General features: G+C 38.0%; 1 protein-coding gene across 1 annotated transcript; it reads left to right on the forward strand.

The window, feature by feature from the left end:
• Positions 1-225: 225 nt before the first annotated feature.
• On the forward strand, positions 226-12363 carry fkbp7 (FKBP prolyl isomerase 7). Its single transcript, XM_062067707.1, has 4 exons — positions 226-476; positions 2047-2198; positions 7446-7573; positions 11701-12363. Exons 1-4 carry the CDS (start codon positions 280-282, stop codon positions 11860-11862), a joined length of 639 nt encoding a protein of 212 aa, XP_061923691.1. The 5' UTR covers positions 226-279; the 3' UTR covers positions 11863-12363.
• Positions 12364-12479: the final 116 nt, after the last annotated feature.

The raw sequence follows: 12479 nt of genomic DNA on the forward strand, positions 1-12479 counted from the left end.
CAAAATAAGTGAGCAAAAACTACTACTCTTGGCTCTCATTCAAATCCCCCCAAAACACTATTTTGTCCAATGACTTTAGTTTTAAATCGGAAAATACAATACATTTACCCAACATCAAAAATATTTGCCAAAATAAACACGGATGAGAACTGGGGGGGGAAACGATATCACCAGGCTAGTATCGAGCCAAGGCCGATACTGCCGTGGTATCGATTACAACTCAATTTGAGTCAACCCACCCACCTCCAGTTGCCACGACTGCAGCAGCAGGACGACAAGATGTTGAAGTTGTTGTTCTGCACGGTGGTCCTGTGCGTGTCCATGAGTGTTCGTACTGCAGCACAGCAGGACGAGGAGGTGAAGATCCAAGTTGTGTTCCGAGGAGAACCATGCGAAGGAAAAAGCAAGAAAGGAGATCTGATGAACGTTCACTACGATGGCTTCCTCGCCGAAGATGGTTCGCAGTTCTATTGCAGGTTTGTGAAAAAAAAAGAAAAAAAACCCTCCAAGTTTACTCGCAGAAGTTCATCTTTAGTAACTTTAACTTTCTTAAAGCCTGTTTGATCACAACTAACTCTTTGGCACCCGAGCTATAACTTTGGTCTCTTTTGGTGAAAAACCTACAATCAAAGCCTACCAAGCCAATTGGCTAAACGCTTTATTAAATGAATACATCTCTTTTTTTGTCAATCAAAGCGGAGCGTGATGTTTTTTTTTAAACATAACACTGTATCTTCGGGCAGGGTCGACCGTCGAAGCAGGGTGGGGGTGTCGGGGATTAAGCCTTAATCTGTAAAGTTATCTTTTTTTCTGCTATTTGAATACATCATTCATGCAAACATAAAATTAATAAAGCTCAATAATAAGGTTGCTCGAATCAAATTAAGAACATCTACCTACCACCTGTCAAAAAAGTACAAAATGATTTGTTCCACCTGCATAGAAGCAAACCTAGCATGGAACACAGACGTCATAACGTCATCAAAGCTCACCTTTACGCACAGCACCAACACTTTGGGACAAGGCCGAGGTGATAGAAGACAGGGAAAAATATGATACATCTATCTATGGAAACATATTAGAAAGTTATGTACAAGTTTTACTTTTGAATCATCTCATATATATATATATATATATATATATATATATATATATATATATATATATATATATATATATATATATATATATATATATATATATATATATATATATATATATACATACATATATACACATATATACATACATATGTATATGTATATATATATATATATATATATATATATATATATATATATATATATATATATATATATATATATATATATATATATATATAGACCTAGCTTTGAACACCTGAAAAGTAGCATTTTTTGCCTGAAATTAGACTTTACCATGAAAAATATTAATTTAAGTCATTCAGTATTTTGTGTGTGTGTTTGTCTGTTTTTTACGCTTGAATTAGTACATGAAAAATACATATCAAGTTACAGTAACTCATGGAGAACTACAGTAGCTGTATGCTAAAACTGGTGCACGCATGGATTCTATATAAATAAAATCTATTATTATTATTATAAAGTAAAATGCAGTCCATAACCAAACATATTATACTCATGTTCAGTTTAGTTCCTTTATTTATTTCATTCATTTAAAAAATCAAACAAAGGAAAAAAATGTTGCATGTACTATGTACATAATTTTGAGGATATTACACTCTGCCATTTCATGAAATTTTAATACATTTAACTGTTTGAATATTGGGTTTGTGTGTTCCTTGTATGCATTTCCAAAAAGGATTCTACGACTCTTTTCTGCATAAGGAAGATAAATGTTTTTCAGGCACTACCCCACACTTCAATACAATATGTTAGATATGGAACAATCAGTGAGTTATACAACATAAACAATGCTTTTTTATTTAGTAATTCCTTCACTTTGTGTAAAATAGCAATAGTTTTTGATGCTTTAGCCTTTGTATCATTAAGGGTTATGATTTTCGTTGGTAGGATGCTTAAACTTATTTTTTCTATTCTGTTTCAGTCGATCTGACAAAGCTGGACACCCCCAGTGGTTTGTCCTGGGAGTGGGACAAGTTATCAAGGGCCTTGACATTGGGATGATGGACATGTGTCCAGGGGAGAAACGGAAAATAACAGTTCCCCCTGCCCTGGCCTATGGGGTGAAAGGCAAAGGTACAGTAAACAAATTGGATCAAATTCAAATCTACATAGACTTGTCGGTACTACACTTTTAAACTTCTTGGGAGAAACTACAACTAACTAATGAATAATTGTAATGATAGGCAATAAATACAACAATAGTGATGGGAAACTCAATGTTTGTATATATTTATTTATGATTGCTTTTTATCATTATGTTATTTTTTCTATTTGAATTTATTTAATTATAATTTTCATAAAATATTAAAATGCAATTATTGTAACTGACTCAAGTTCTTAGGAGTCAATTGATTTATTCAAGTCACTCAAGAATAACAAGAAGAATATGCACAACTTACATGCAAAACTACAAAAACGCAAAATAAACTTCTACTTCCAAACGAACCCTCCTCACAAATAAAACAACCGACAAAAACAGGCTCAATCATGCCATTTCAACAAAGTGAGTTTTTTTGATTGATTGAGACTTTTATTAGTAGGTTGCGCAGTGAAGTACATATTCCGTACAATTGACCACTAAATGGTAACACCCGAATAAGTTTTTCAACTTGTTTAAGTCGGGGTCCAAATTGATTCATGATACAGATATATACTATCATATATACTATCATCATAATACAGTCATCACACAAGATAATAACATTGAATTATTTACATTATTTACAATCAGGGGTGTGGAGGGGGGGTAGGATATGGACATCAAGTAGTGGACATAGAGAGAGAGAGAGAGAGAGAGAGAGAGAGAGAGAGAGAGAGAGAGAGAGAGATCAGAAGGCATAAGAAAAAGTATCTGCATTTGATTGTTTACATTTGATTATTAGCAATCCGGGGAGGGTGTTAGTTTAGGGTTGTAGCTGCCTGGAGGTGAACTTTTATTGTGGTTTTGAAGGAGGATAGAGATGCCCTTTCTTTTATACCTGTTGGGAACGCATTCCACATTGATGTGGCATAGAAAGAGAATGAGTTAAGACCTTTGTTAGTTCGGAATCTGGGTTTAACGTGGTTAGTGGAGCTCCCCCTGGTGTTGTGGTTATGGCGGTCATTTACGTTAAGGAAGTAGTTTGACATGTACTTCGGTATCAGGGAGGTGTAGCGGATTTTATAGACTAGGCTCAGTGCAAGTTGTTTAACACTGTCCTCCACCTTGAGCCATCCCACTTTAGAGAAGTGGGTAGGGAGGTCTAGAAGTAACCTGACTAGCTTGTTCTCAGATGTTTGGAGTTTAGATTTGAGGGTTTTGGAGGTGCTGGGGTACCAGGAGGTGCATGCGTAATCGAAAAAGGGTTGAACGAGAGTTCCCGCCAGAATCCTCAAGGTGCTTTTGTTGACCAGAGAGGAGATTTTGTAGAGAAATCTCGTTTGATTACCTTGGTTGCCATTTTATCACAGGAAAGGTTAGCCTCTAGAATGGAACCTAGGTAGGTGACCTCATCTTTCCTGGTGATAACAATGTCACCCACTTTTATGGTGAAGTCATTGACTTTCTTAAGGTTGATGTGGGACCCAAACAGGATGGATTCTGTTTTACCCAAGTGTATGGATAGCTTTGTAAATGCACGGCCTCGTAACTTTGACCAATACCTACAACTACCCCGCGCATTTTGGCAAATTAAGTTTGTCTCTGAACATCGGTCAAACACGCACTACAACTGTCTACTCAACACTTATGTTAGTTTTTGTAAGTCCACAATGAAGAACACATTTTCATTTGCAATGTCGACCTACCAAAGAGGCAGTACAGTATTTGCTTGACAGAGATGTTAAAGTGTGATGATAATCTCTCGTCGTTTACTAACAAAGATGTGCGCTATAGATCGCTCTCAACAATCCAATCCACTTTATTTATATAGCACATAAAAAAATAAAATAAAAGTTTCACAAAGTGCTGAACAGTAGTTAAAGCACCCATTAAAGCAAGCAAGAGAAAAATAAGGACAGTCAAGTTTAAAAAACATTAAAGTAAAAAAAATACATTAAATAAAATAAAATAGACCAAATCACACAACTTTTGTGTTGGTTTAAAAGCGAAGGAGTAAAAATATGTTTAAAACGTCATTTAAAACTCCTTAAAGAGGCACACGTCCGAATAACCAGAGGGATATCGTTCCAAAGTTTGGGAGCCACGGCAGAAAACGCACAATTCCCTCTGGATTTTAACCGGGTTTTTGGGACGACAATGAGAAATTGATCAGCAGACCTCAGAGACCTTGTTTGGGTGTAGATTTTTAAAAGGTCTGAAATATATTGTGGTGCTAATCCGTTAAGAAAAAAACAACACAATTTTAGAATGAATTTCAAAATGAACTGGGAGCCACTGAAGGGATGCTAAAATGGCGGTAGTGTGCTCATGTTTTTATGTGCCAATTAAAAGGCGAGCAGCAGCATTTTGACTAACTGTAATCGAGCAAGTGGGGCCTTGTTTATTCCAACATCAAGTGATTTGCAGCGGTCCAAACGTGATAAAATAAAAACATGGATTACCCGCTCAATTTCGTTAAAAGATCAAATTGATTTAGGTAGGTAGGTCTTTATTGTCACTGCACAAGTACAACAAAACTTTGTTTTCAGCACAAACCCGCTCAAGATTAGACAAACAAACAGTGCACAGGGTTACAGAATAGGAAGGCCGATGGGTCACCACAAGGCGCCCCGTAAAAGATGGGAAAAAGGTAAACGCTGGGGGAGGATGAGTAAAAAACTACAATCTAGACTGGGCTCCTAAGGGGGCCCAGTCTGGAGTGGGGGGAAAAAACCTCCATAGCAAAGCACATATACATATTACAACATCCATCTCGAGACTTGCAACAGAGGGGAGGGAGTGGGGGCTACGGTGGCGGGCTGCAGCTCTTCAGGCGCTGCCCAGCTGTCCATCACCCCTAAGGGGTTCGTGTCAAGTATATTTTATATTTAGTTTTTGCTAAACGTCTTAGATGATGAAAACTGGGCCGAAAAACAGAGTTAATCCGCTGTTCCCATTTAAAATTATTTTCGAACTGAAAACTAAAATTAGTGACTGTGGATTTAAAATAAAGCATCAGAGGGTCCAGGTCACTGAGGTGAGCATTCTGGTTTACATTTGAGCCAAATTAAATTATTTCCGTCTTGTTCTCATTTAAATTTAGGAAGTTTACTGCTAACCATGCTTATGTCCTGAAGACAATTTGAAAGTGATTTCAAATAGGTGTCACTTTTCCTTTTTAGAGGGACATAGATTTGTGTATCATTAGCATAAAGATGATAGGGCATATTATATATATTTTTAATGTGTTGCATGGGCAGGATGTACATTGACAACAGGATAAGTCCTAGAATCAAGCGCTGAAGGACACCTGCAGGACAAGGGAGCACAGGCTGGAGCAGAATCATCAATTTGGATTTTAAAAGATCTGTTGGTCAGATATGACTTGAACCAGTTTAAGGGTGTGCCTCTTAAACTCACACATTGTTTCAAGCGACTGACGAGAGTTGCGTGATCTCCTGTGTCCAATGCAGCAGTTAGATCTAACATAATTTAAATGGCAGAATCGCTAGAATAAGTGAATATTAAAAGGTCGTTAAAAACCCTTAAAAGGGCAGATTCGGTGCTATGAAAGGCTTTAAAATCGAACTGAAAAACATCAAGAATAGCATAGATATGAGTGTAATTGTAAAAGCGCAGCTTTCTCTAAAATCTTTGAAATAAAAGGAAGCTTCGAAATGGGTCTAGTATTTGATAAAATTGAGTTTGGTTTCTTTAGCAGAGGTTCCACAACAGCTTACTTAAAAAAAGTTGCTGTTAATTATTTCCTGGATGTGGGGGCCAATGACATCCCAGACATATTTAAACAGACGAGGTGGTATTAAGTCAGTGGAAAATGCTGCAGGTTTGAGCTGTGAAACGTGTGGGTGTAAAAGTGTTTTAAGATGTTCAAGTGTAAATGAATGTTTTAGATGGACAGACACTTTTCAAGCGTAAAACATACACAGATAATGTCTGCAACTTGTGGACGACAGCAGACCATAGGTTGTAATACGTCACGTGACTTTTGAACGGAAGTAAACGAAGTGGTGGGCCGCCAAACCAAAATGGCCACTGTGCAGCAAACAGAGTGTGAACTATCTGAGTACGCAAGGGGCCTAGATCTTACCGCTAAAAGCAGAAAGGAGCAAAAAAAATCAAAATATGCAATGGAATCTATCACTATACTTTATCAAAATAAGATTATTTGAGTGATATGAAGGATTATCTGTCGGTCGCGTTCCCAGAAGCATTTTGTGGTGTTTTTTTTGTTGTCATTATTACTACTATTAGTTATAATAAAAACATTACATTGGTTTTACAATGAGCTCTGACTATGTGATTTTACAGCCATCTGGTGTCTACTTTTAGGTCTGTGCAGTCTAAAACGAGAAAAACATCAATACAGTATTTGTTTTCCAATTTTTGTTAAAATCCGGTGCTTTTTGAGGTTAAGGTTACATAGAACACTTAAAACATTGATAAAAAAATTCATAAACTACAAATTGTTTCAATGTCATTAAAAAAATAGGCCTCAAAACATTTTTTACAACTTTCTGAAAAAGCGGCTGCCAATTTAAGGATTTCAGGCCACAACAGGAGGGACTGCCTCAAGGATTATCAACACTTGGCATTCTTCATTGTCCACTTTTCAAACTTTTACTGCTTTGCTTTAAAACCAATGTGAGATATTGAACTGATTTTAATTTAAAAAGTTATATTTTAACAGTTTACATTTTCTTTTAGCGGGCTGTCTTTACTATATTTTATTTAAATTTTGTTGTTATGCTCTCCTATGTTTGACTTGTTACTGATGTACTTTAGTTGTGGTCACTGTTAAAGTGCTTTACAAATAAAATTGGTCGGGTGTCCTTCTAGTTACCAACTGTATTACTGCATGACTGGTTTTGCCCTTTCTTCTTTTTACATTCCAGCTCTTTAGCTGAGACAGCATCACTTCCTCAACAGTGCAACCTTCTCATCCCTCCATGACTAAGCATGCACGCAGGTTCTAAGGTTCTACCGTGTTCACACATTCTCACTTGCATTGCACTAACAGCTTCACCTTTTGAGTCCTTATGTTGGCATTTCTGTTCTTATTTTGCCTGAGATTCATCACTTATTGCATCTCAGAGCCTTCATTTGAAAACCGAACAAATAAGGATAAATAGCGAAGCACGTATGTGTTGACATGCTACATTCCTTTCGCAAAAGTGATTAACACTCAGTAACTGATGGTTTGCATATGCCTGAATTTCTAGGCCCTGTGCCGCCGAACGCGACTGTTGTGTTCGAAGTGGAGCTCTACTCCGTGTCCAGGGGACCACGCAGCATGGAAGCTTTTGGAAAAGTAGACCTCAATAATGACCGCAGTCTCACAAGGGCAGAGGTAACAACAATTATGACAAACTTTTACGTGCGTCTAGATTCTCAGTCATCCAGATTAAGGTAAACTGCATAAATTGAACTGATAATAAATAAATAAATGGGTTATACTTGTATAGCACTTTTCTACCTTCGAGGTACTCAAAGCGCTTTGACAGTATTTCCACATTCACACACACATTCACACACTGATGGCGGGAGCTGCCATGCAAGGCGCTAACCAGCAGCCATCAGGAGCAAGGGTGAAGTGAAGTGTCTTGCCCAAGGACACAACGGACGCAACTAGGATGGTAGAAGGTGGGGATTGAACCCCAGTAACCAGCAACCCTCCGATTGCTGGCACAGCCACTCTACCAACTTCGCCACGCCGTCCCTAACTGAGGCAACTAGACTTTAATCTTTTGATCAAAAAGCTTCCTTAGTTTGAAATTTTAGGTGTGGAATTAAACTACAAAACCCAAAACCAGTAAAGTTGGCATGTTGTTTAATTGTAGATCACAATGATTTGCAAATCCTTTTCAACCTATATTCAATTGAATACACTGCAAAGACAAGATACTTAACGTTCGAACTGGAAAACTTTGTTGTTTTTTGCAAATATTAGCTCATTTAGAATTTGATGCCTGCAACATGTTTCAAAAAAGTTGGCACAAGTGGTCAAAAAGACTGAGAAAGTTGAGGAATGCTCATCAAACACTTATTTGGAAAATCCCACAGGTGAACAGGCTAATTGGGAACAGGTGGGTGCCATGATTGGGTATAAAAGCAGCTTCCATGAAATGCTCAGTCATTTACAAACAAGGATGGGGCGAGGGTCGCCACTTTGTGAACAAATGCCTGAGCAACTTGTTTAAGAACAACATTTCTCAACCAGCTATTGCAAGGAATTTAGGGATTTCACCATCTAAGGTCCGTAATATCATCGAAAGATTCAGAGAATCTGCAGAAATCACTGCACGTAAGCAGCAAGGCTGAAAACCAACGTTGAATGCCCATGACCTTCGATCCCTCAGGTGGTACTGCATCAAAAACCGACATCATTGTGTAAAGGATATCATCACATGGGCTCAGGAACACATCAGAAAACCACTGTCAGTAACTACAGTCCGTCGCTACATCTGTAAGTTCGCTGGGCCCGAGCTCATCCAAGATGGACTGATGCAAAGTGGAAAAGTGTTCTGTGGTCTGACGAGTCCACATTTCAAATTATTTTTGGGAACTGTGGACGTTGTGTGCTCCGGAACAAAGAGGAAAAGAACCATCCGGATTGTTACAGGCGCAAAGTTCAAATGCCAGCATCTGTGATGGTATGGTGGTGTATTAGTGCCCAAGACATGGGTATCTTACACATGTGTGAAGGCACCATTAATGCTGAAAGATGCATACAGGTTTTGGAGCAACATATGTTGCCATCCAAGCAACATTAATATGGCCGCCCCTGCTTATTTCAGCAAGACAATGCCAAGCCACATGTTACAACAGTGTGGCTTCACAGTAAAAGAGTGCGGGTACTAGACTGGCCTGCCTGTAGTCCAGACCTGTCTTTCATTGAAAAAGAGTGGCGCAATATGAAGCCTGAATTACACAACTGAGAACCCAGACTGTTGAACAACTTAAGCTGTACATCAAGCAAGAATGGGAAATAATTCCAGCTGAAAAGCTTCAAAAATGGTTTTCCTCAGTTCCCAAACGTTTACTGAGTGTTGTTAAAAGGAAAGGCCATGTAACACAGTGGTAAAAATGCCCCTGTGCCAACTTTTTTGCAATGTGTTGCTGCCATTAAATTCTAAAAAATTAAGTTTCTCAGTTCGTACATTACATATCTTGTCTTTTTAGTCTATTCAATTGAATATAAGTTAAAAAGGGTTTGCAAATCATTGTATTGTGTTTTTATTTACGAATTACACAATGTGCCAACTTCACTGGTTTTGGGTTTTGTATTTGTGTCTTTGGTGTGTGCGGCCACACCAGCTGCATACCAATAGGTCATTTGACTAACAATTGGCATAACAACTCATGAGTAGTCACGCGTCTCGTGGAATGAGACAATCTTTGGAGTTGGATGTAAACAGAGTTGCCAATGGATGTTCTCTTTCATCCAGGACATTGTATTCTCATGGAATTCAATCGATTGCAACTAAACTATTTGGTTTGTCTTAGAAAACGTTTTGCCTTTCATCCAAGTAAGCTTCATCAGTTCATGCTCATAGACTTAAATAGGTCGGATCTAGTCTGGATCCCCATCTAGATCTAATCAAGCTCAGTTATGGCTCGGTTAGATTGGTCGGATCTAGTCTGGATCTTCATCTAGATCTGACCAAGCTCAGTCTGTGAGCATGAACTACTTGGAAGAGAGGCGAAACGTCTTCTAAGACAAACCAAATAGTCCCAGTTGCGATCGGTTGAATGTCATGATAGGCTAGGTGTGAATGAAGCTGTCTATTGTCAAATTAGAAAGGCGCTGTCAACTGCTTTCAACAATTGCTGGGTTGCAATCACGTGACATTCTAAACCACTTCCAGTTATCAGATGGAGGGCAACCATTTAATATGTCTACCGAACAGGAGAGATGCGTGAGCGAATTTTACAGATACCACCACAAAATAACAAAAAGTGACGGCATAGATCCTTACACCATAAAGAAAAAGGATTTCTCGCTGGATTGGAATGATCTGCCCGAAATAACGGAGGTAGACATATCAAATTATATGTTCGCACAAATGTATTTCTACACCAGGAAGCAATTCAAGAATCACAAAAGTATGGAGGCATACAACTTCTTCACCTGTGGCTGGGTCCATGATCTTGGTTTTAAAGGACAAGCTAAGACTCATATTCACATGTGTAAATAACGTTTTTGTCATTTACATGTATTTGTTTTTTTAATTTATGTATTTATTTGACAGGGACAGTACGATTAAACATTGCTACCCATAGGTAACCGATGTCAAAGTACGTAAGACTAATAGCCACAGGCTAATTTGCAACCCTCGTCTCTGGTTAGGCTTTTTATAAAAAAAAAGTTGACAAAAGTGTAAAACACATACAAAAGGATTAAGACAAGTACAAAAATAAATAATACAAATACAAATGCTATAACTATCTTTGCTACAACTTATTTTTATTTGGTTACATTGCTCTTCTCATATTTTGACCTCTTCTGACTTATGTTTGACTTTTTGTTGTGGCCTAAGTTTAGTGTAGGAGCCCACTTGAATAAAGCCCACGGCTTTCTTGCACGACTAAGTTTTTATGTTTCTGCTATGAAAATCGACAACCAATTAAGTACAATTAAGTGAACTAGTTACCAGCAATACGGTACATTGGATTAACAATCACAATATTTATTACTAGGACTTAAAGTGACAATTGTTCAAGTGATCGCTGCAGATAAGAGCATGGTGCGACCGTACTCCACAGGATTAAAGTGACATGTTTGAGAGCCATTTCCCTTGACGCGCTTTCGCAGTTTGCCTGACTTTATTCCTTTTATGAACCAATTCTTTTGGGAATCTTTAAAAGCTCTTTCCTCTTTTAATTTGAATGATTGGAACACCCAAGAACAGCTCAGCAAAGCGACATTTTCAGCTCAAACTCTCCACTCACAAATGCGTCTTCCACTTGATTTATCGCTAGGCTCAAGCTTGTTTGCCCTCCATGTTCATTACACCGTAACGTGATATGCAACCTAGCAATACTCTTGACATCTGTCTCCCAAAGATTCTCATTCCCTGGGAACAGTGGCCACTAACGAGAATGGCCGTTCGCCAGTAAACCCAATTGTGACCACCCTTCAGGGGACACATCCTCCAGAAACATACTGTAAATATGGATACCTCACATCTACTTCTACCCATCTTGCATTGGGCAGCATGTTTAACTTTGATTCGCCAGATAAGTGAGCAGGAGTGTTGTTTATTCTGGAAAATATAATGAACAACTGAAACCAAATTAGAATCGACTAGGCTAGATCATTGATCCCTTGCAGATTTTACACAATACCTGTCCTTGCACGAGGTTTAATTTTGTTCGATTTCTGTCCAGCACTGTGGTCAACTGAGGTTGTTTTAAATCTTTGTACTATTGTGGTTATAGAATGGTAATTAATTGACACAGTTTTCCTTTTTGCAGGTAAAAGATTACTTGAAACTTGAATTTGAAAAGGATGGGAAGCCACGAGATGAGCCCTTCTACGAGAAGATATTGAATGACATATTCCGCAAGAGTGACAACGACAAAGACGGGATTATCAGCGCAAAGGAGTATAATATTTATCAACATGATGAGCTGTAGTTTCTGTAGTAGTTGCTAGTTAATCTTTTCAAGTCGGTATGTTTAAATGCTTAGGTGATATAGGGGGACAAAAAATACAAGACTGTGAAAGGAAAGTCCACTATTTGATGGAGACCTGTTGTTGATTGAAGGGGTAGTTACTATTTTTGATATGTAAGAGTGTGTGTGAAACATTCCAAGACTGGTTTCACAAAAGAGATATTGGGTTTCAAATCCCAGCGACAAGTTTTCACCTTTAAAGTACAGTCAAGTTATTTTTTACAGAACTGCAGGCAATGCAGGTAATCTGTTCCAGACACACAAACAAGTATCAACACATGTAAAATACATTAATTACTTTTACCTTTATTGAAGACTCTTGTTGGCAAATACATCAATGAATGCAGAGGGAGGGAAGAGCCACACCAACGCCACCTTTGTACTTTGTCTCTCTAAGACACTCACAACTTTTTTTGGCCCCATCGTGGTATATTTTACAATTATCAATAAAAAACGTTGATAGACCGAATCACCAACGTGTTGGATTTTTTTTTTTGGCACTTGATACGTAGGCAAACACCAGTTTATGTGCAACGTTTGACATTAACACAGATGGTATATGAAAAATTGGGGCAAAA

This window comes from Entelurus aequoreus, linkage group LG13 (assembly GCF_033978785.1).
Source record: "Entelurus aequoreus isolate RoL-2023_Sb linkage group LG13, RoL_Eaeq_v1.1, whole genome shotgun sequence".
NCBI lineage: Eukaryota > Metazoa > Chordata > Actinopteri > Syngnathiformes > Syngnathidae > Entelurus > Entelurus aequoreus.

What these genes read in the sequence shown, in the direction of transcription:
- fkbp7 (XM_062067707.1), top strand. Translation starts at nt 280, where the DNA reads ATGTTGAAGTTGTTGTTCTGCACGGTGGTCCTGTGCGTGTCCATGAGT. An exon ending in CTATGGGGTGAAAGGCAAAG is followed by an intron (nt 2,199 to 7,445) that starts GTACAGTAAACA and finishes CTGAATTTCTAG; the next exon opens with GCCCTGTGCCGCCGAACGCG. An exon ending in GCAGTCTCACAAGGGCAGAG is followed by an intron (nt 7,574 to 11,700) that starts GTAACAACAATT and finishes TCCTTTTTGCAG; the next exon opens with GTAAAAGATTACTTGAAACT.